The sequence below is a fragment of the Lampris incognitus genome, chromosome 1 (assembly GCF_029633865.1).
Source record: "Lampris incognitus isolate fLamInc1 chromosome 1, fLamInc1.hap2, whole genome shotgun sequence".
NCBI classification, from domain to species: domain Eukaryota; kingdom Metazoa; phylum Chordata; class Actinopteri; order Lampriformes; family Lampridae; genus Lampris; species Lampris incognitus.
In genome coordinates, this window is record NC_079211.1 from 114,254,794 (window position 1) to 114,280,177 (window position 25,384).

Sequence of the window (25,384 nt, forward strand, 5' to 3'; positions counted from 1 at the left end):
AGGGCAGTTGAGGTGAAGGGTGAATGAGATTAGTGGAAAAATTATGTCACAGTAGCCGTTGTCAACTAGATCATTTCAAACACATCGGTAATAAGCCCCAGTGAACTATAAACAACATTTTTTGCATCATTGATGAAAAGTGTTTCCACATCTACCCTGTAACTGTTGATAGTGAGGGAAAAGTTAGCAGGAATTTGACCAATCTGGGAAGTAAAGTGTTACCAATAAATTTCTTCACCAATGTGTTCCTTAAGGTGTGCAGTAACATGTATTAAAATGTTGAAATTCAACTCCCGGAGGTAACCTCCGAAAAAATTGCTCAAAGTCAGGGTACCGATAACAGATTTTCGAAAATTTAAAAAAGCTTAAATTGGACTTAACTTACGTTTGAGGGGTCAAACTAGGAATTTGTCATGGTTCTAAGTTGATTGCAAGCATTTATTTTTCACCAAGACCCTGGTAGAAAAATATTCACATCCACTTTCCCACTCATCATCCCCCCCCCAATGCCGTAGAGGGCACCCGACATGTTGAAGCCATTTACATCCTTTTTCTCTATTGATCACGGGCTGACTGAATATACTGCTTTCAACAGCTGATACGTACGTATTCTCAACAATTTTTCTAACAATCATTGTGGTCTTTGATGGCTATAACAGATCACCAAAAGATCATGACCACATCCGACGTAGCAAGAAATCATGCTGTGATCTCCAGATTCAACCAGATATGATGCACTGGACACCAAAAGCAAAATTCTTGGACAACATCCATAACAAGAGTGAACTCATTCACCTCCTCTCCTCAATGTTCAGAAAACTTAACATCACTGTGAAGCAGACTGACAATGATGCTGACACTTCGATTGTGAGAGAGGCATTGGTTGCTGCTAAAGATGGCTCTGTTGAGGTCAGTAGTTTGTGTAGATATTTAACTTTAATTTGCTTAACTACTTTAAAATAAGAGTTTTGATTTTTAAAAATATTTTCACATGCTCTCTTTACAGTTGCGAGCAGAAGACGCAGACGTGCTGGTAATGCTGGTGCACCATAGCTCGAGCACCAACCACCCACTCTTCTTAACCACATCCAAGGGCTCTTATGATGTCAGGAAGATCCGGGAAGCTCTCTCAGAAAGAAAGAGACGCTACCTGCTCTTTTGTCATGCGTTCACTGGGTGTGATACAGTTTCTGCTATTTCTGGCCATGGGAAAACAACTCTGTTTGACAGGTAATAATAGTAGGCCTATAATAATAAAAGTAATTGTATTTTAGTGAAATATTTGTATATTGAAATATCTTTAAAAAAACCTTGAAATGCACTTTTTCAGGTTTTGTGCAGGGGACATTGATAAACATATGGACATCTTCATGGACATTCATGCTACCAGGGGTGCAGTGGTTCAGGCTGGAACTGCGATCTTCCAATATATTTACAATGGACCAGGTACTACTCTGGGTGAAATTCGGTACACCATGTTCTCACGGAAGGCAGCGGCTGGGCTGATCTAACCAGAGACTTTACCTCCAACAGAGGGTGCGGCTGCACAGCATTCTCTCCAGTTCACAAGCTGTAATTGTAATGGAGATTGCAGCAACAGGCGATGCAGCTGCAAGAAGAATGGAGTCAAGTGCATCTCAGCATGTGGAGTTTGTAAAGGCATTATATGCAAGAATGGTATTCATGATGGTCTTGAAGAAGACTCAGACATTGACTTGTGAAGCATTTGACATGGATTTTCTCTGACTATTGCAACTATTGTAATAAATGCAAAAAAATATATATGCAAAAGTTGGCATGGCGGTTATTCCACTAAGGAGTAGATCTAGAGAAAATTAAATGCTAGCAATCAACTCAGAATCATAGAAAAAAAAAAGTAAGTCTCTACAGCATGGCTGTGATTTGTTATGATAAAAAATGATTTATCTAAATCTTTTTCAAAAAAAATCACCCTCACCCGGACTCCCCCCCTCCCCCACTTCCTCTCTATTTTACTACAATAATTTCAAAACAAAAAATGAAAATAAAAGAATAGATGAATTAAAGAACAAGGGTCTCTCACGGGGAAGGGGTGGATGGAAAGGGCCTTAAGAACGGGATAAAAAAATAAAAAGAATAAAAAATAAAAAATCTTTTAAAAATCATTAAAAAAAAAATCACACGAGTGAGTTAGAGACTTACCCCAAGAGACTTTTTTGTTCAGAAAATTATGTACAAAAATGTTTTGGTAGCCTTTTTTCCTAAACCGGAAGTTGATTTTTTTTTAATACTGGCGTCAATACCCCAGCTTTGATCAGGTTTTTTCAGGGTTTCCCCCTGGAGTTGAATTTCAACATTTTAATACATGTTATTACACACCTTTATGAACACATTCATGAAGATATTTCTTGGTAATGCTTTACTTCCCAGATTTTCCTAACTTTCCCTCACTATGAAGCTAGAATTTAACTTGTACTAGTGGACATAACCACTCAGCTTTGGTACTGTGTACCTGGTTATCTGTTGAGACTTTACACCTTACTTTTTTTGTTTGTTTGATTTTTCACGCTTTTTCTCCCCAATTGTACTTGGCCGATTATCCCTCTCTTCTAAGCCGCCCCGGTCGCTGCTCCGCCCCCTCTGCTGATCCGGGGAGGGCTGCAGACTACCACATGCCTCCTCCCATACATGTGGAGTCGCCAGCCACTTCTTTTCACCTGACAGTGAGGAGTTTCACCAGGGGGGACGTAGCATGTGGGAGGATCACGCTATTCCCCCCAGTCCCCCCCACTCCTGAACAGGCGCCCCCGACCGACCAGAGGAGGCACTAGTGCAGCAAACAGGACACATACCCACATGCGGCTTCACACCTGCAGACACAGCCAATTGTGTCTGTAGGGATGCCCGACCAAGCCGGAGGTAACACAGAGATTCAAACTGAGATCCCAATGTTGGTAGGCAACGGAATAGACCGCCACGCCACCCGGACGCCTGATTTTACAGGTTAGGACTGGGTACATGTAATAATGATCATTTTACTGACCACTGAGATGCTGTGTACCTATTCTTAAGTCTAGGATAGAAACATCATGTAGCTGGGTTGCTGGCTGAGCCGCTAGACTCTTGACATCCTCTGCACGTAATGTTTAATCTAGCAGAATCCTTATCACTTCTGAACCACATTTAAAACGTACCATTATGAAGTATAAGCAGGGTGCATTAGGAAAATGATTCCATGTGAGTGGTTCCTCACCAGGATCGAAAGTCTGTCTAAAAGCATCATGGTTTAAATGTTCGGTGAAGGTGGAGGGGTTCGTCCACTCTTGTAGCCCGAAACTCAGTTCTCTGGCCAGCACCTGCACTGTTGCACTTTTCCCACAGCCTGGAGGACCTGTGAGCAGAAGGACAGCACCACCCTACAGACAAGAGGAGCCCAAAGGCCGAGGGCCATCAGATGGGCATTTTTACAAGGACTAAAAGGTTTACTATGGAATATTTTTTTTACCTTAATCCAAGCTGCAGTTTTCTCAGTAGCTTTAAAGATATTCTGATGGGATGAAATTCTAATCTGTTGGTTTCTTCATGTCACCTGTACTCAGTGGAACTTGTTTTTTCTGGGTCGCAAAGTATTTCCACCCCTTAAGCCAGTAAAAACACCCAAACTTTCTCAGGGCACGAGCAAACATACACAACTCATAAAATATGACCAAAAACTTCTTCAGTCTTAGGGTCAAAACCTTTCTTCCACATAAATCCACACACCAAGGGGTGCTGATAAAACGTGGACTTTCAAAACTGACTGGCACTGATCCCCATCATCAGCCATCATGTCTTTTGGTGTAAATGAGTTGTGAAATACCTTACATATTAATTTAGTCACTGCTTGCTGGATTGGATGTGTGGCAAAATGAAAAAAAGTTCACTATCCACTAGCCTGGTGATGCAACGGCCAGTTCACAAGCCAGCACTGGTCGGTAGCACTTTGGCTAGCGGGCAGTTTGGATAGCAAACTAATATTATTCCACCCATCCAGCCTCAGATGTGCTTTGACATTAAAATTATTTATGTGGAATGAAATATAGACTCATTTTTCTCTAACTGATACAGATCTTCATCCATTTGCTTGCATAATTTGATGAAGAAACTGAGCTGAGGAGTTTTGGATTTGGATTGCCATTTACTAAAACAGTGGTTTTCAATGGGCGGCACGGTGGCGCAGTGGTTAGCGCGGTCGCCTCACAGCAAGAAGGTCCTGGGTTCGAGCCACGGGGTAGTCCAACCTTGGGGGTCGCCTCTGTCTGGAGTTTGCATGTTCCTCCCGTGTCTGCGTGGGTTTCCTGGGGTCCTCCCTATAGTCCCCGGGTCCTATAGTCCCCGGGTCCTATGTTCCCCACTTTGTATGAGCCCGGGGAATATCGGACCTTTTTGTATACAGAGGGCCCTATATTCCCCACTTTTCCCCAAAAGGGTCCTATGTTCCCCGTTTTGTATGTGCAGGGAAACATGGGAACTTTCTTTATAAAAAGGGTCCTGTGTTCCCCTAGGGCACACGGGGAACATAGGACCCTATTTATAAAGAAAGGTCCTATGTTCCCCGGTCAGCAGGTTTGACGCTGTTTGGCACAAAAAGTGCATTTTCAATAATGCATTATTTAGGGCAGATTATTAAGAAGACAATGAATCATACGATTTCTATTTTTGTATCACAAAAACGAATTCACAAAGTCCAGGTTGGCTAAAGTATGTGGAAACTTTTGACACTAAACCAATTTCAACTTATTAGGCTATAGCCTATATTTGGGCGCATAACCCACCCCGGTAGTTCTCTGATATTTATGCGTGAAATGTGTCACTTATCTAGGAAAATGCACCTCGCCGAGTAGGTGAGCTGGCTCGTCTGTGTCTGAATGTAATATAGTAAGCCTATGTTCCTTGGGCAATTGTACCCGGGCATAGCTCAGTCGGTAGAGCTCTCGCCTATGGATCGCAAGGTCGTGAGTTCGATCCCGGGTGCCGCCAACTCAGCGTATGAGTAGCACATTGTGCGAGAAGTGCTGGGAGCTGAGGATAGGTGTTGTGTTCCGTCCTCAGCAGTCCATCTCCCAGAGGTCTAGCGCATTGTACCAGGGATAAACTCCTGCGTAAGCTGGCTGATACCGACAATAGGCCAATTCCGACCCACTTCTTCTATGTTCCCTAGAAAGCCGTCGTTCCCATCATAACCACACCAGCTTATTGGGAAAAGCATCTGACAGATATAAGATAGAAACCATCTGCTCAGTAAGGTCCTTTAAGCATCATAATTGTAATAATAATAATATAATAATGACAATAATAATAATAACAATAATGATAATAATAATAGCCTAATAATAACAATATTGATGATGATGATGATGATGATAATAATAATAATAACAATATAGCCTTATATTAGAAATGCTAAAAATTGGATAATTGAAATATTTATAATTATACAGTAGGCTAATATAGCATGGTAATAACAATAAAATAATAACAATATCTGCCTGGTCTCTTTAAGATTCTAAGATGCTGTATGCTACAGAAATAACGGGACATAGGCCTAGGCTAATGAATACGCCTTTTTGACAAAATATGAATGAAAGGCTAATCAACAACACTAAAGCTGAATCACAAAACACATATTGCTCGAAAAATAATTTATAAATAGCCAAATGCACACAGGATTTCGAGTTTGGAAATATCTAAAACTTGTCGTGGATGTGTGGTCATTTGCACACAAGTTTCCTGGCGTTCTAAACCACATGATCAAAATTCACCAATGTCTAAACCGCCCGCCAACTTGCAACAATCCGTTGTTATCGGTGATAACTCGTGGACTCACTGTCATGTGCTTACTAGCCTACAAGAAGACAAACAATGGCGATAGTTATGGATGGTGATCGAGGGGGCAAAGTGTTGGTACATGAGAACTTCAGATATCAGAAGCACCGCACCAATCAAGACACCATTAGATGGAGGTGCTGGAGGTGGAACTGTAAAGTGCCACTGATCACAAATAGATTTGAAGTGGAGGACGTGGATGCTAACATTATTGTGCACGATGTTGGGGAACACGTGCATCCCCCTGACGGAGAAATGGTGCACCGTGCAGAATTCCGACAGGGGGTGATTGCAGAAGTTGCAAGGGAGCCAACAGTCCCAATCAGAAGGATCTATAATGCGCAAAGGGTCCTGCAGCGTCGGCAACGTCAAATCCAGGGTGGCGGCGACAGACCACCACCACAAGGATTCCAGTCTGTAAGGACTGTTATGGCCAGAGCACGCGCAGCAGTCATGCCCCCGATTACAGCTACACTTGAGGATGTCGTCATCGAAGGTGCACGGGCTGAAACATGGGACAGGGAACAGTTCCTCCTGCACCAAGACAACGAGTGGGCTATTACTGTTTTTAGTCGATTATTTGTATCATTATTTAAAAAAATAATATAGCATCGGTGTAGGACTCACAGTCAACCATTGCTTTGGATACTCTTAAAGCTTGATAAAGCTACATCGTTTCCATCAATTAGCTGTGGCGTTCACCATAGGCTATGTATTTAACTTTCATTTTAAAAATCAGTTTAACACAATCCAGCATAATTTTTGGAGGTCTACATCCCACAAAGGCCTACACTCCTAAAGCTTTATTATGCATTCATGTTTATCAAGCCACTGTCAACATGTTCAGCATATTCACATTTCTTTAAGTTTACATGATTAACCTCTTGTTTTTTTTTTGTAGCTTATCATCGCACTCTAAATGATGCGGTCCAAGTGTGCCACCCATCCCTTTGGATGTTTCTGCGCCACATTAAGGACCAGCAAACCCTGGCAGAGGAAAGGCTGGAGATGGCGGAGAGAGGAGATGCTCCCCCAAGGCGGAAGCCCAAGTGGAGGAGGTTGGAGGCCCGTTTCCTGCGGCTCAAGGGTCAACTGGATGCTGGTTACAGAGATTTGGAATCATATTGGAGGGCTGTAAGCCATGACATTTTCAGATAGGCTGAGTAGAGGTTTTAGCCCCTCTTTGTTGAGTAGCCTAATGGACTAGGACTACTCATTTTGCTTTTTTGAAGAAGAAAAAAGCCTTAACGTTAGGCTAGTTAGGCCTTGGAGATTTTTGTTTTAGACCATGCCTTTTCTGGGGGGCTTCTGCCATAGACCAACCCTTTTTCAGCCAAGCTTTTACTAGAAGCATTTTGTTATTAATAGCCTATTATCAGTGTTACCATTGATAGTATTATGCCTGTAATTGTTATTTGTTATTAGGCCTCTTTTATAATTAGGCTATTATTATTAGTATTATCATTATCATTATTATTATTAGGCTGTTGTTGTTATTATTATTTATTATTATTATTATTATTGATATTATTACTATTACTATTATTATTATTATTATTAAAGAAGAACATCAAAGGATGTAAGGTAGCACTCATCAAATGAAAAAAAAAAACCACAATTCTCTATTTTACCATTTCATTGTTTGGCATCAGTCATTAACTTGGCTGGGTGGTCTTCTTCAGAAACCTTAATGACTGATGCCAAACAATAAAATGGTGAAATAGAGGACTGCCTCTGTTATTTTTTTACCATTTGGTGAGTGTTACCTTACATCCTTTGATGTTCGTCTTTGATTCATGTTTTTAGTTTAGCACCTCCACAAGCCTTTAGTTTTTTGAGAAGCACATATTATTATTATTAGGCAATTAGCCTATTGTGTAAGGTAGGCGGCCCCTGTTGATGGATACTTTGTGCTGGTCCTAAATTCCAAGTCCTGGTCTAAGTTCTCTGCCTAAAAAGTTCATCATTAAAGTATTTTTGAAAGAAAGTCTGCCAAGTGATTTAATATGGAAAACGAACTGCAAAGTAAGAAGAAAGTGGCTGAAGTGTCCAGTGCTGTGCAAATTGAACTTTGAGCGAAGGTGGACATGGCTAGGTTATACAGGTAGGCGGGCCTACTGCAAGACAAACTTGCGTTGATTGCCGACTGTCCATGCTGAGCCGGAGAGCCAACTAACTAAGCCTACTGCAGTAAATATTGGTAAGAAATAACAATGAAGCAAATTACAGCCTCCTCTAGGCCGAATTTGGATACGCACTCAAGGTGGCCTGCGATATACAACAGCCAACAATGGTAATACGGCCTAATTTAATCAGCGGAGGAATAGATTGTCGTAGCCTACAACTCAGCCATGACCCCAGTTTTTATTATTTTGGACCCGTTAAGGAAATAATTTGCACAAAGGGTTCTAAGTTCCCCAGTTTGTTCCTCGATTGGCAATAGCGGGGAATATAGGACCCTTTATTTGGAAAAAGGTCCTATGTTCCCCTGGAAACAGCGGGGAATATAGGACCCTTTTTTCCAAAAGAGGGTTCTATGTTCCCCGGTGTCTATTGCAACCGGGATTATAGGACTTTTTTAGGGGAAAACGGGGAATATGGGACCCTTTTTTTCCCGAAAGGGTCCTATAGGACCCGGGGACTATAGGCACGGCCCCGGTTTCCTCTGGGGGCTCCGGTTTCCTCCCACAGTCCAAAGACATGTAGGTCATACTAAATTGTCCCTAGGTATGAATGTGTGTGTGTGTGTGTGTGTGTGTGTGTGTGTGTGTCAGCCCTGTGTGATGGCCTGGTGGCCTGTAAAGGGTGTCTCCCCGCCTGAGGCCCAAAGACTGCTGGGATAGGCTCCAGCATCCCTGAGAGCAGGATATGGGGTTCGGATAATGGATGGTTTTCAGTGATTTGTGAAGGACAGTTTCATAATATTTTCCTTCAGTTGCTCAGATCTTACATTTTCCCCACATATAAGATTGCACAAGTGCTTCACATTACAACAACTAAATAATGTGCATGTTGTGAGTGTGTTTGTGATTGACAGCAATCAATGACATCTGTTCTGTCCACAGTTTCTACCATTAGCGGTGCTCACATGACACTCTTCACCCTGGTAACTTTTTGTACCTCTGTTATTATTGGCCAAAATTATCATATACATAAAAGTGACTGCAAAAATATGCCTAATGTGTTATTATTAATAATCTATATATACATTTTTATCTTTATCGAGTCATTTGAGTTCATTTTACTGTGTATAAATGTATGAGAACATTTTTAAAGAAAAAATACCTTATTTCAATAAAACAATGTTTTTTTAAGTTTACTGCTGTTTAAAATGAACCAAGGAATATTGCAAGTTGAGAGATTTCAGTTGAACTGTGTTGTTGTTCACAATGATGTGCATTCATTCATTCATCCATCCATCCATTATCCAAACTGCTTATCCTGCTCTCAGGGATGCTGGAGTCTATCCCAGCAATCCCAGGCGAGGAGACACCCTGGACAGCCCCCCCCCCCCCACACACACATACGTTTCACTATCCTTATGAGGACCCCTCATTGACTACATTCATTTCCTAGCCCTTAACCCTAATCACGCAAACTACATGCCTAACTCTAACCTAACCCTAATTCTAAAACCAAGTCCTAACCCTAAAACAGACCCTTTTCCTTGTGAGGACCTCTAAAATGTCCTCACAAGGTAGGTGGTTTCTGGTTTTTCAATCCTAATGAGGACATTTGGTCCACATTAGGATAGTTAAACATGCATGAACGCACACGCACGCACATTCACGCACGCGCACACGCGCGCACACACACAGGGACAATGCAGTACGGCCGATTCACCCACACAGACATGGGGAGAACTTGCAAACTCCACACATCTGGGACGATCGCCAAGGTTGCACAGTGGTGCAGTGGTTAATGCGGTTGCCTCACAGCAAGAAGGCCCTGTGTTCGAGCCTCAGGGTTGTCAAACAATGATGTGCAATTGCTCTTGAATATATAATCGGCTGCCATGCCCAATCACTGTGCTCAGGACGCACAAGAATACCACAGTGCATGCCGGTCACCAGGGGAAATAAACCAAGTTGAGTGTGTTCACTAGTTTATCATGGTACAATGATGATAGAGGTTTTAGGCTCTATTTTTTTAGGTATGTATGCCAGCTTCAAAATACCAGCACATAATTTTGACATAACATTTCACTGGGATAAAACCAGAGAAAAATAATAAACATCATAAACTGGGGTTAGCGGTACGACTTGCACCAGCAAGTCTTTAAATTTAGAGAGAGGAGTCTCAAACCTTTGATGTTTTAGGATCACAATGAGCTCTTATCCAGTTCTCCACCTCCTCCATCTTCCTCTTGTGGACCGCGAGCTCAGCCTACATAAACACACATGCTTTTAATTGCACAATTTTCATACAGAAATACTTCATGATCAACACAACAGACCCTGTCCAGTTGTCTGTACTGGTCATCACTACAATGTCTTCCAAAAGTCAGAGTCCACTACCTACATGTCTTTACTTCCATAATTCATCATCGAAAAATTAACACAATTTTTATTCATGTGGTATTTTTGAGACTGTCATAAAACAAAAGGTAGATATCTTTTTTGTTTAGAAACAAACAAACAAAAAAAATCTATAAATATTTTTTTGCGCGTCATTTCCTTTAATTTCCTGAAGATGTTGAACCATCTTAACTTGGGAGAAGGATGCTGAATATGGAGCTGCAGGGAAGAGGAAAAGAAGAAGGCCAAAGAGGAGGTTAATGGATGTGGTGAGGGAGGACATGCAGGTGGCTGGTGTGACAGAGGAAGATGCAGAGGACAGGAAGAGATGGAAATGGATGATCCGCTGTGGCGACCCCTAACGGGAGCAGCTGAAAGTAGTAGTAGCAGTAGTAGTAGTAGTAGTAGTAGTAGTAGTAGTAGTAGTAGTATTTTATCAGATTTTCCTGCGGGCCAGATTGGACTACTTCAAGGCTCTGTGTGTTATTGCTGCTACAGCAGGTGCTTTAATTTTGAAAAAGGATACTTCCTTTACAAAAGTGTTTGCAGTTGTTTGTAATTTTGTCTGCAGAGTTTAGTGAAGCAATTCAAGGTCAAACCGCTCTCCTGAGTGATGAATGACAAACTGCTACACTGAAAGTTTCAAAAAGGGATAGTACAATGGACACCACAGGACTTTACAGATACCAAGTTATTTTCATCCAGAGCAAAATCAGGCAGGCCTTAATCAACCACAGCAAAATACCAACACATAATATATGAAGACCAACATAAAGCTAAAATGTTTACAAACAGCATCCACTTGCAAGATTCAAACCCAGCTTTGCAAAGAACGTCCTTACCCAGTTAATCCAATTACAGCAAAGACAACTTGCAAAATGTGGCCTTATGGGTAGAGTGGCAGTCTTCAAACAACTTCAAACTCAAAACAAGTCCAAATCACAGGCATGGGCCAAAAGATCCCGAAATTTCACTACTTAGCACTGTAAAAGTCAAGATACATCAAAACGTGAAGTTTCCAGTTGTACCCAGTGTTTCCCTTACTCTAAGTATCAATAGGCCAAATAACCGGAGCACCAATTCTAAATGCCAGAAACAGATCTCAAGCTGCGGCAATGGAGTTGAATGAAAGCATGTTTCGATGCTGAAACAAACTGACATACATGTCAAGTAATTGCAAGTTCATTCATTCATTCATTCATCTTCAGCCGTTTCTCTGGGGTCAGGTCACAGTGGCAGCAAGCAAGTAGGGCACTCCAGACGTACCTCTCCCCAGCAATGCCCTCCAGCTCTTCCTGGGGGAATCCCAAGGCATTCCTGGGCCAGATTGGACATGTAGTCCCTCCAGTGAGTTCTGGGTCTACCCCGGGGTCTCCTCCCAGTTGGCTGTGCTCGGTAAACCTCCAAAGGAAGGCATCTAGGAGGCCCGAAGCACCTCAACTGGCTCCTCATGATGCGAAGGAGCAGCGGCTCTACTCCGAGCTCCCTCTGGATGTCCGAGCTCCTCACCTTATCTCTAAGGCTGAGCCCAGACACCCTACGAAGGAAACTCATTTTAGCCGCTTGTATCCACGATCTCACCCTTTCAGTCACTACCCAAAGCTCAGGACCACAGGTGAGGGTTGGAACAAAGATTGACTGGTAAATTGAGAGCTTTTGCCTTCCGGCTCAGCTCCCTCTTCACCACAACGGTCCAGTACAATGTCCACATTACTGCTGATGCTACACCAATCCGCCTGTCAATCTCCCGCTCCATCCTACCCTCACTCGTGAACAAGACCCCGAGATACTTGAATTCCTTCACTTGAGGCAATAACTCATCCCCAACCCGGAGGGAGCAATCCACCATTGAACTGCATCTCTGCTCTTTGCAGATGATGCGGTTTTGTTGGCTTCATCAGAATGCGACCTCCAGGTAGAGCTGAGTGTGAAATGGCCAGGATGAGAGTCAGCACCTCCAAGTCTGAGACCATGGTTCTCTACCAAAAATGGTGGATAATTGCAAGTGGTGTATGGAAATATATTTGGGGTTGATCTGAGTCAGGCAATTAATGCTTGGAAATTAGGGATGCATGATGATATCGGCATGCCATCAGTAATGGCTGATAAAAGCTTTAATATGAAATATCAGCGTCAGCCCGAAATGCCAATATGATGACGCTTTCTTTATGTGTCTGTACTGCATGTGCTGGCATGCCAGCTGTGTTTTCTGGGGAGATTTCAAGTAGTCTACTTTGGAAAATGGGTAAAAGAAGTGGCAAATTGGAACTGAATTATTTGACGATATCATTTTAACTATAGGATATTGGATACACATGGATCTGATCGATTTAGTATTTTAATGTGCAATGAAAAAAAAAAGGTTCCACTGCTGCGTCACAATGTTTCTAGTACAATGATGTATTTATTTTAAATCACTTTTACACAGATTGTATTTGTTTATTACACAGTTCTATGTAGTTTTTACCCGTTGGAGGGCTATATACCCGCGCGCAGTGAAAAAAAAAAAATTGACCAGCTCATAATAATAGAGATCAGTAGTGTGACGCCTGCGCAGGTGTGCGCGGCTTATGTGGTCAGTGTAGCAGCTTCAGTTTAGTCCACTACAGGAGAGAACTGAAGTTCTCTGCAATTAGGTGGAAAGAAAATGTGCATATATCGGTATCGGCATTGGAAATTGGACAAACTGAGTTGCAAAGTACCGGCATATAGGATATCAGCAAAAATCCAATATCATGCATCCCTACTGGAAATTAGACTGCTTCAAGTCATTTTAAGTATATCGACCACTGAACAGAGAAGGTGGTTCCACCAGTTCCTCGACCTTATTAACAATACATATTGAAATTATGACATCATTGTGGCTGCAGTTCGTAATCCAGCGGAACGGCAAACCAGCACAGCTCATCGACGGATTGGGGACAGATGGGGCAAATACTCATGCTAATTACAATCTATCCTAAGCTGTATTTGGAAAGCTTTACTATACAAGAACAACTTTTTAAAAAGGATGTGCCAAAGGAATAGAAAAACAGTTGGCTGACATTTTTCCTTCACTCCTGAGTGCCACTGCACTGCTCATTGCATAGCCCTAGCCTCCAAGGATGCTGCTGAAGATGTTCCTTATATAAAAACATTTAGGAACCAGTTTCAGCAGTTCCACCTTTACTTAATCTACAGTTCAAATCACACAGCAGCCCTGAAGACCGCAGCTCAGACTGGAGATCAGTGAGCTTCAAGTTCAAGTGACAAATGTTCTAAATGCTTTCTAATTGCATCTAGTCACAGATATTGAATTTAATCACTAAATTTGAACAATCCCGCTTGTCTAGGAGGTGAAGGACACTCGTTGGCTCTCCTAGCACACAGTGGTTTTAATTTTAAAAGGAACGTTTGTGCTGTGGTGTCTGTATTAGCTGAGGAAGCAGACTTCAACAAATGTCCAGGTTCTTGTATTCCTTCAGGTTAATTGCTGCCCTGTACTTATGAGCTGATGTCCTTCTACACCTGACATAGTACCTCTCAAAGTCATTTCAGAAGGAAGACTTTAACTTCATTGCACCAATGAATACGTAATACCACCACTGAAATGTACTAATGAGATACATCATAAATGAGCTGGAAGTTTTTTTTGTCCCTTTTTTAAAAATTAACCATAGGTTCCTATGGTCATCCGTATGGTCACAACAATCAAAATGCCAGTGGAGATCAACCTCTGGATCCAACCTTGCCAACCTGCCCCATGATCTGGATGACCCTAGCGGAATAGGTACATCTATTTATCACAGCTAAACAGGAGATAGGAAGGAAAGGTCAGCCAGCCATAAGCAAAGCCAACAACTCTGGCAGACATCTAAAACAGAGGCATGACACAAATAAACAAAACAACTGCTTAAAAAAAAAACAAAGCAAGGGTGATCAGGTGATTTGGTTCACATATCACTAATGGTTCCCCTTTTCTCTAAATGTGTTTATTTTTTAGGTGAGGGATGGGCAACATGATCCAGAAAGGGCCGGTGTGGGCACAGGTCTTTGTTCCAACCAAGCAGTTACACACCTGATTCCATCAGTCAACCAATAGTCGTTGCTAAGGACCTTGATTTGTAGACTTGGGTGTGTAACTGCTTGGTTGGAACAAACACCTGCACCCACACCGGTCCTTTCTGGATCATGTTGCCCATCCGTGTTCTAGGTGATATTTACAGGCCAAAGAAGTTCACCTTTTTTTTTTTTTAATATTTTGTAATGAGTCTTTTTTCTCTTACAACTGAATGAATGAACATAGAAAGATAGAAAATTGAGGATCTCAACTGATGGTCCTGCAGTCCAGGGGGCAGTTCTTCTCAACCCCAAGAAAGATGAAAAGCTCAGTTTTGGTAGCATTTTTTTATCCCTGCGACGGTGACCTGCACAAGATCAACTACACTATCAATCTATTCTACATGTCATCCCTTCTGGTTAAAAGTTGTGTGATGACAATTAATTTTCCAGAAGGACAATGACCGAAAACAAACATCAATGCTTTGCCAGGACTATTTAAAGTCACAGGAAGAGTGAGTGGTGTAAACTTGATATGGTTTTTCCTCCAGTCACCAGACCTTTGTGTGAACAGCTTTGGAAACTTTTGTAAAGGGAAAAGGCAAAACAGACTTTAACATGACAAGACAACCACTGGGCTCTCAAATTCTGCACAAACTTGTAGGGTTAAAGCTTGACAGTATACAAACTGTTGATAAGGCAAATGTTTGACATACTGAATGTTGAGAAATATTGACTTCATATTTTTTTTTTTTTTACTTATGTTTGCATGTTATTTTATTTTTAACAAATAAGGAAAACAAACAGATCTTGGAAGTGGAAACAGACTTTTGGATCCCACTGTATATAGTATATTAGCCAATGATTAAATCATTTTATGAAACTATATAACTTATTAAAAAAAATTTCTTACAATAATAATATAATTGCTACAGTGACATTACTGAACAAATTGACAAGCTAGCAAAGTCACTTACCTGTGAGCTCGGTGCATGCTTTTCCACCCAGGGCATATTGCAGTCTCTCTGAGGCAATGCCACAGCACAGGAATCTAAACCACTGGTCTCTCCCTTCCTCTTCCTGGACTGCTTGCTCCCGCAAAGTTCAGCATTGGAGATGCTTTCCCCCCTTAATTCACAACGGACCAAAGAGGTAACTCCGAATGAATCCTTAAAAGATGGTTCCACCCAACCTTTGACCTATATGGAGACCAGGTAATTATCAGAGTTTGAAAGTATACATGGAAATCACGACTGAAAGTGGGTTTCCCCCCATTCCTATCATACAGAAAAGCTAACATCTTTATGCCTATTACTATAGAGCTATTAAACAGACCCTTGATCATCACACTGGTTTTACCTGTGGCAGTAGCCCCCGAATTTCTATCTACCAGTGCCTGCAATGAATTTGCCTCCTTTTTCAATGAAAAAATTCAGAAAATTAAGACAGGCAGTCAGTGCCACCATACTAGGTACAGGGTATGTGCTGTCCCTGTGTCCACCTAAATTCAATTCAAATAGCATAATACAATTTGACCCCATCAACCAGTAAAAATTGGAGGACATTATATAACAACGTCCATAGGGTTAGTGATTGTGTCAGGAAGGGCATCTGATGTAAAATTTTACCAGGCTGCTAAATGGAAAGTGATCCCATTGTCTTTATGACAGCGGTGCAAACAATAATACCATTTGGAAACTTTTTTGGGGGGGGGGGGTCGAAAAGTTGTCTTCTTCCACTTTAAAATTCCATCACTCTAGAGAGTGCTGCAAGTCACCCACACAGTGTGCCAGTGTACAAGGGATGATAAATAAACAAAGCGTCATGATCCTTGCCAATAATACGAAAGCTCTGTTATCAACACCAGGTTGGTGTTGATAACAGGAGGGCAATGACATTAACATCTAGGAGGGCAATTACATTAACATTTAATACAATAAAGTGGACTAAGCATACTGAGGGATAGCATTCAGTGGGGGAGTACCTGCACCGTGGCAGAAGTGAGGATTTTACATAAACATGGAACACCACCAGTAGCAAGTGAGTTTAAACTAGATGAAGGACAGGACAAAGAAAGGACTTAAAATCCTCAAGGAAACACAGCACCAATACAGAAGTGACAGCGAGTCCCACACCAAACACAGAAGTCTAATTTGCAGGTCTTCAATGGGGCAAGGCAGGCAAAGGGTTTGAGGTGACTTGGAGCAGTGCTTTCTTTACAGCCTGCAAGCCCCCTCTCCTACAGTCGGTGGCATGACTCCCGAGAACCAGAGGAATGCAAGGCTTCAGTCAAGGTAAAACCTTTGTGACAGTCTAGTGGGAAGCGAAGTTAAAATGGTATACAGACACTCGTATAAATCATGAAACTCCATAGGGTTTGTCGAGTCACTCACTTCGTTAGAAGTTCTTTTTCCCAGACGAGGAAACTTTGACATTTTAAGATGCGGTGCTCCACTGATCTGAGGGCAGCTATTCAGTGCCAGTCACTGGAAGCTAAAATGGAATCAAAACAGTTTTTTTAATAATTAACCAGTTATCGAGTTACATAAGTAACATCTAATTCAGGGGTGGGCAATCTTATCCAGAATGGGCCAGTGTGGGTGAAGGTTTTTGTTCCAACCAAGCAGTTACACACCTGATCCCACTAATCAACCAGTAGTATTTGCTGAGGAACTTGATTAGGAGACACAGGTGTGTAATTGCTGGGTTGTAACAAAAACCTCCATCGACACTGGCCCTTTCTGGATAACATTGCCAACCCCTGATAACGGAAGCTAGCTGTAGGCTTTGGGCGGATAGTTAGTTTAAGTAAGATCCGAGTTAGTCGCCGCTCTCTCATGTTAGCGCTAGGTAAGGCTGGTTAGCATTAGCTTCGAACTGAAACATCGACAAGACCGCGAAGACAAGTTAGTTTGTTAGGCATACACCAGTTATAAGCCATTAACGTTCAATTTACTAAATTCGCTGATAAACAACGCTATTCCACAGTGAAAAAAACCACGTTAACGTTAGCTGCGTTAACTTAAAATATGCTAAAAACAACGGATAAAATTACCTCATTCGAGCATCTGGTGTGTTTTTAAAACTCAAATCATCCGATTTCCGCGACTTTAGAATTATATTTAAATACTTACAAAAGTATTTTGAGGAAAAAAGTTTAATTTGTGAGAACGTTACGAGTGAGCGTCTTCCTTACAAGGCTGCAGATAATTTGGCGCATATGATTCCCATGGCAACATGACAGAAATGGCAGAGGTTGAGTCAACACGGAAACGGGTTACCTCTGCCAACAGTTTAACCTCAACTACTGTGGCTAGCTGTCGAGTAGGAGGGCCGACTTTGTTCAGCTAAACTAAAACGAATACGCCGCCAAAGACACGCACTGCTCAAACGGCTCAAATTGGTTGTTGTTGTTCTTCTTCTTCTTCTGCGTCTTCTTCTTGGTGTTTATTGGTTGTTGGAAAACGTGTTCTTCTTTTTTCTTTTTATGGTGCGCCATATTCATCTAAAATGTGGCATTACCGCCCTCTATTGTTACTGTAGTGGGAAATGCCTGGGGATGTACTTGGACTGTTGCACTGGGCACGTGCAGCTAGAGGACCAATCACAGGTTAGCTCGCGCTGTCACAGACGCAACTATATTAGACACCGCGGGGGAGACAAAGGCCAGAACTGTTTAGCAACCATATCGTAGACTGTCACCTTAGCGTGGGATAGAGCAGGGAAACCTAGCGTATCCTGGGCTAGACAGCAGATACGGTGGCTAGCAGTGGTAGTGTTAGCAGCAGACTGCCTCGGTACCTGTAGCTAGCTGACTACCCCCGTGAGCTTCCCCAGAGAGACTGAGAGAGACATTCACCCGGTCACGCCGGAGCCAGAGTACGGAGAGAGAGAGAGACACGCACCCCGGAGAGCAGCCATCCATCTCCCGCCCCGCCTAGAGCTCAGCCGCCCTGTTCCATCACCAGCCCTGGTCCCAAGGTGAGCTTGCTAACCCATTAGCACACGGCTAACTAGCTAACTAGCAGGCCAGCCCTAGCATTGGCGCAGCTATCTAGCTAACGGTGGTGAAGCCCGGTTTGTCGCACCTAAAAGTCCCCGCCTCCATCCATAGTTATCCGGGCTATAGAAAAACCGCGACAAGTGGTGTCAGAAGTGGGATAAAAGGTTGGGATTCGCCATAATCTCAACACCGGAGGATCCTGCCCCGGTCACATGGCGGCATAATTCAGCCTGCACACTGTGAGCTAACCCAGCTAGCAACTGAGTGAGTCAGCCGTTTTGTGAAGCACTGTAATTTCTTCAGCAGTCACGTAAATCAGTGGAAAAGTGAAAATGTCACAGGACAAGGGAGATGTAGAAGAACAGTCTGAGTTGAGTCTGGATGGTGCTGGTGTGGGGACCGAAGACCCCGGAGAGCACGCCTGGATGAAGCTCCTCCTGGCGCAGATGGAAACCATGAACCAGGCCCAGGTTCAGATGCAACGCCAGATGGAAAACGTGGAACGCCAGGCCCAGGTTAAGATGCAACGCCAGATAGAGATGCAGATGGAGGCCCTCACAGCGCATATCGATGGACTAGCGGAGGCGGTGGCTAAGCGATTTCGTCCCCCCACACCTCCCATTCAGCGCGCCGATTGGGCCCGTCATCGTTCGGATATCCGGGGTGAGCCTCCCGGTTTGTCGCCCATCGCTCAAGTGGTGAAGCAGGGGGTTTCTCCTGGTGGCCCTCAAAGCGATAGTTGTGTAGGGTCGGCAGGGGCTGTGCTCGGAGAACGAACTAGCAGAACGGTGCAAGACATGGGCCTACTCTCGCAGTTCACCCCGGCCCGGGAGAACCCAGGGGCCAGACAGCGAGATGGCGCTGATCACCTGTTGCCAGCAGCTATGGGCGCAGTGGCTAACTTGAGCGACCGGCGCAATGAGGAGACGCCAGCCAGGCCGAGCAGCAAAGCGGCCCCAGCAGCCCTGCGCTATACAGGAAATGGACCCAGTGAGCCCGCACCACTTACCAGCACTCCGATCGGTCATGGTGGAAAAAATGGAGCGACTGCAGTACCACCCCCCGACGGGATGCAGGGTGGCCAAATGTCCCTGGACAGCAACGGCGGCCGAAACCTGCTGGATGACAGCGTTGGAGGGCAGGCAGGTTCCTCTAGAGGTCAACAGAGCCAGACAGGAGACCTTCAAAGTCGGAGCGGCAACCGAAGCTCACAAGGTCCCGACCGAGGACACGAAAATGACATCAAGCTCCTCGCCACTTTTGATGGTAAGGGCGACTGGGATAGTTTCGTTGGACCATTCGAACGGATGGCGAGAAAGAGGGGCTGGACCGACGAGACCTGTTTGGACGCCTTGTATCTCCGACTGAGGGACAACGCCATGTCTTTTGTCATCGCGCAGCCGGCTCCGATAAAAGATGACTACCACGCGCTCATCACCCAGTTACGCCGCCGCTACGGTAAAGAGCTGCCTGGGGGAACTGCGCGCCGTAAACTCAGCGAGGTTAAGCAGGCCAGAGAGATGACCCTCTATGCGTTTGGCGAGGAAGTGAGGGGACTTGTCACACTGGCATACCCGCGGGTTGGTGTTACACTGCAGGAGGCCTACGCTGCAGAAGCCTTTCTGCGCGGGCTGAAGAACCAAAACATCGCGTATGAAGTCCTGGGGGCAGAACCCAAAACACTAGCTGAAGCAATCAGGAAGGTTGAGGCACGCGAGTATGACTTTGGAGCGACGCTGGGGCGAGAGGTTGAAGGAGGGGGGAGAGTCCGGCGAGTAGCATGGGAAGACGAGCGGCGTCGCGATAGCTCTCCAAGTCCTCCGCCGGTAGGAGACAGCTTGAGCACCCCCGAGCTCAAGACCCTGGCCAGTGGCATCGACAACATTAACAAGGTGAAGTTGCACAGGCACATCAGCCCAGACCACCTACTCCAAGTGTGTTCTCGAGTATGTCCACTGCTGGAGAAAGAGGTTCCTGCCAGCGTGCCTGGTCTCCACAGCATCCTGGGAGCCGGCAGGCAGAACCTCCTGCGTACCAACAAGAGCTGCAAGCATGTTGTGTGGAAGGGCTCAGCGCTGGCTGCTCTGCACTGTGGACGACCCCCAGAGCCTCCTATTATCTATGGGAGTCCACCCAATATCGTGGAGACGAGCAATGGGCGTCGGCTCAATGGCTCCTACCGTCTACGCCAGCTACTGCCTACAGCTGTCTACCAGCACATGAAGATGCACAAGAGGATTCTGGGACATCTCTCCTCTGTCTACTGTGTCACCTTCGACCGCACCGGGCGACGCATTTTCACGGGCTCAGATGACTGCCTGGTGAAGATCTGGGGCACAGATGACAGGCGCCATGCTCTGTTGTCTGCTCCAGCACCAGCCATAGGGCCGCAGGAAACACCTGAAGGAGGTCCTCCCGCTGCTGACATGGAGGAGCCGGGGGCGCAGAGAACAGAGGAGTACGAAGGAGTGACAGAGCAGGAGGAGATCGATGAAGACCTTGATCTCCGGCTGGAGGACCTGTTCCACGCAAACGACGATGGAGGACCCAGCACACCAGGCTCCCCGGCTCGGTTCCAGCCGCTCCAACACACTGCTGCCAGCTACTCTTCAGGCGAGTCGACAATCACCCAACGTCGTGGGACAGCAGCCTGTGCTCCGGGCGGGCAGTCCAACGCCCCTGACCCAGAAGGAGACGAAGCCGACGCCGCTGAGTCCCATCTCCCGTACACCACCAGACGGGGCCGGCCAGTCCGGAGGCCCGCCTGGCTCCTAGACTAACTTTGACGGACGTGACTAGTTGACTTGGGGGTTACTAGGCTAGTCACAAGAGTCCAGTATGGATAGCGACCACCCACATTTGTTTGACGCCCTTTGTTCCGGGCCTAGTTCATTTCGCGGGTGTTCTGTCCCGTTTATCGTGTTAGATTAATCAGACTGATCTTTGTAGTCTGTTGTTCATTTATGTTGAAGGGACTCAACAGTGCTGGAGGGGGGCAGTGTAGTGGGAAATGCCTGGGGATGTACTTGGACTGTTGCACTGGGCACGTGCAGCTAGAGGACCAATCACAGGTTAGCTCGCGCTGTCACAGACGCAACTATATTAGACACCGCGGGGGAGACAAAGGCCAGAACTGTTTAGCAACCATATCGTAGACTGTCACCTTAGCGTGGGATAGAGCAGGGAAACCTAGCGTATCCTGGGCTAGACAGCAGATACGGTGGCTAGCAGTGGTAGTGTTAGCAGCAGACTGCCTCGGTACCTGTAGCTAGCTGACTACCCCCGTGAGCTTCCCCAGAGAGACTGAGAGAGACATTCACCCGGTCACGCCGGAGCCAGAGTACGGAGAGAGAGAGAGACACGCACCCCGGAGAGCAGCCATCCATCTCCCGCCCCGCCTAGAGCTCAGCCGCCCTGTTCCATCACCAGCCCTGGTCCCAAGGTGAGCTTGCTAACCCATTAGCACACGGCTAACTAGCTAACTAGCAGGCCAGCCCTAGCATTGGCGCAGCTATCTAGCTAACGGTGGTGAAGCCCGGTTTGTCGCACCTAAAAGTCCCCGCCTCCATCCATAGTTATCCGGGCTATAGAAAAACCGCGACATTACCCAATGTGTCCGCGAATTTCATATATATATATATATATATATATATATATATATATATATATATATATATATATATACACACACACAAACACGGGAGAGAGAGATAGCTTTTTTCACTGAACAAAACAGCAAGAACAAAACAGACGGGGCACAAGAAGAGTGGAAAATAATAAAAACATACACTAAGGGAAGTAAAAAAGCAAACGAGCATTATTGTACAGGAACAAATTAAAAACCTACATTAGATTATTCACATAGAGGCAATAATTTGGCAGCCTTAGTATTTTTTTTAAATACTTAATACTTTCTAAATATTTTGAAAGGTCATTTTTTGAAAACAGGAAAGAAAGGTCTACCGTTACTACATTTACATTTATGAATAGAGAATTTGGCAAATATAAATATAAAATGTATTATAAAAAATTGTCCTCTGCCTCCTTGGTGTAATCAAAAATCCCAAGAGAATGTCTTCAAAGGACAAATAAATCTCATTAAAGAACATTTGTATAAAGACAAGAACATCTGACCAGAATTTTTCTGTACAGAAGCATTTCCAAAACAAATGTACAGCTGTTTCAGGAGTGGAGTTACAAAAAGAACAGCTGGTGTCAGTGTCCTTTTTAAATCTGGAAGAAAGAGAAGATTTGACCGGGTAGTATTTATGCAACAACTTAAATGATATTTCTCTCACGTGATTCGTTAAAAGATATTTATATGGTAAGGACCAACCTTTTTTCCAAAGGGTACGATCAACAATACCATTCCAATATGAGACCTCATATGTTACAGTGATGTTATCCTGCTGAAAGCATGATGTAATTATTTTGCTGTTGTGATGATTGGCTGAAAAACATATTTTCCCCACATTTGTTTCACAAGGATCAAAAGCTGAAACAGCAGGGGTTGAGAAAGAAATCCCTCTTCACAGCATAGTCACACCTGAAGGAATGGCACCAAACACAGTAGATAATCCTTCTGGCGTTACAGGAATGGAGAGGAATTCACAATAGCTATATGTATAACTGACCATCTGGTTCAAGTAACTGACCAACTTGTATAGTGTTATTTTTAAACCAGTTTTCAATGGTAATAGATGTATTTTTTTTGTAGGTAATGTTCCTGTTGTTCCAGATAACATATCTGTGGGCAGAGAAATTGTGTCTAAGGATGAGAGACCAGGAGCGAAGCATCTGTCTGTGAACGCTGGACAGTTTGATGGGGCTCTTTGAGATGTCACAGCTGCAGATTAATAAAAACCTCAAGCCACCTATTTTAGAAAATATGTAAGAGGGGATAACATTCCATATGGATACCAAATGTTACTTCAGTATTATTATCAATATAAGTAGTACTAGTAGTGACATACCTGTGGAGGCATGGAGGTGTTTAGGGGAGATGGCAGTGGGGTTTTTAACTAGATTGTTTAACACAATCTTGGAAAGTGAGAGGATGCCTGAGGAGTGGAGAAGAAGCATACTGGTACCGATTTTCAAGAACAAGGGTGATGTGCAGAACTGTAGCAACTACAGAGGTATAAAGTTGATCAGCCTCAGCATGAATATATGGGAAAGAGTAATAGAAGCTAGGTTAAGAGGAGGAGAGGTGATGATCAGCGAGCAGCAGTATGGTTTCATGACACGAAAGAGCACCACAGATGTGATGTTTGCTTTGAGAATGTTGATGGAGAAGTAAGAGAAGGCCAGAAGGAGTTACATTGTGTCTTTGTTGATTTAGAGAAAGCATACGACAGGGTGCTGAGAGAGGAGGTGTGGTATTGTATGAGGAAGTCAAGAGTTGCAGATGTTACACTTCTTTGGCTTGAGAACATGTATACATATAAGTATTCCTGTTAAACAGGATGAAAAGAAATAATCAGGCAATGCAGTGTTTCCTGGTTCAGCATTCCTCAGCATTGTAAGGACACCGCGAAGGTCCATCAGTCCTTGGGAGGGGGGGGGGGGACAAAAGCACCACACTGCCACCTCCTGGCGAGGCTGAAACCTTACCAGTCCCTGTATTATAGCAAAGGGAGTATTATTGCCATAATGGCTCACAGTGGAATAATAAGCATATTATTAATATAATAATGATATAACCAAAGAAAATAAATAAACAACATAACATACATTACACGTGAACACACATATTGTGGGTGTCACACGCTCCCTGACAAAAAGAAATTGACTCCAGACATTTCCAAACTTCAAAACCGTCTACATTTTCTGAACACTAAAAGGTAAGTCTAAGGTAAGTATAAGGGTATGTTTGGTTGTGGGTGTGTATGCGTATGTGTGTGTGTCTCAGCAGCATGCGGGGTAAATGGGCATGTTTGGGTGTGGGTGTGTACCTATGCGTGTATGATTATCTGTATAAAATGGTGCTGCATATTGCATAGGTGAGGTGTGAGGTAGGATTTGCTGAGGTATGGGATATGGTAGTGCCTGGAGCACTGTGTGGTAAGTCACTGGGTATGTCTGCATTTCCCAGACTGGCATCGATGGTGGTCCATAGGCCCCCACTGCGTTGCAGGCTGTTTGGTAAGAGGGCTGGCCTAATGAATTCTATATCAGCATCCTGGTAGGCCTTCTTTCACGAGTGGATCTCCGAGCTTGTGGCTGACTAGCACAGTCATCATCAGGCTGCTCATTGATTGTTTGAGGGGCTACTGGCTCATCCTCTTGCTGCAGCACATCTTCCTGCTCACACTCCCTAGGTATTTGGTCTCCAGTTATGTGTCCCTCTTCCATCCATTCCTCCTTATTTGTGCTGTGTCGAGTTTCTCTGTTCTCTGTTACAGGCATGCTTCCTCTTCTTTCATTGACATGTATACCTCTTCTCGGTTCTCTTTCAGGTATGTGCGTCCTGGTTGGTTCAGATCTTTCGGTGGTTGTTGTGTGATGGGAGACCCTCTGAGGCCCTCGTACAGGCTGTGGTACTGTACTCTCCTGTCCTCTCCTTACTGGTATTCTCAGCCAGTATGTTGGTTCATCAGCCGATGAGTCACTGCTTGGGTTTCATTCACTCTCTTCCCTTGTGTTTGGTTGACTTCTCCTTGTTCTCTGTCGGGGCTGTGGTTCTCTGGATGGAGCAGGTAGGTGTCTGGGTAAGTTCCTCTTTCTTCCAGATGTGGATGTCAGTGACTGTCGGGGTAAGTCGACTGGTAGTTCATTGACCAGGTGGAGCAGGTTGCGGTGTAGTGTTCGTACTCTGTGCCCGTCTGTTTCTGAGGCCACTTTGTAGACTGGTCCATCAGCAATCCGCTCCTTCACCACATGAACTTTGTTTTCCCAGTAGGATCTTAGCTTCCCTGGCCCTCCTCTCTCACTCAGATTATGCACTAGGACACGGTCACCTGGTTCAAGCACAACACCCTTT

General features: G+C 44.2%; 1 protein-coding gene across 2 annotated transcripts in view; it reads right to left on the reverse strand.

The window, feature by feature from the left end:
• The window catches only part of rad17 (RAD17 checkpoint clamp loader component), a 42,905-nt gene extending 25,093 nt beyond the window's left edge, over positions 1–17,812 (reverse strand). For both annotated transcript variants that reach the window (XM_056286798.1, XM_056286805.1), the window contains exons 1-5: positions 17,455–17,812; positions 16,793–16,892; positions 15,377–15,598; positions 10,150–10,230; positions 3,233–3,395 (exon numbers count right to left, since the gene is read on the reverse strand). In XM_056286798.1, the coding sequence (XP_056142773.1) occupies positions 3,233–3,395; positions 10,150–10,230; positions 15,377–15,598; positions 16,793–16,834 (508 nt within the window). In that variant the 5' untranslated portion in view covers positions 16,835–16,892; positions 17,455–17,812. The remainder of the gene's footprint in view (positions 1–3,232; positions 3,396–10,149; positions 10,231–15,376; positions 15,599–16,792; positions 16,893–17,454) is intronic.
• Between the last annotated feature and the right edge of the window lie 7,572 nt (positions 17,813–25,384).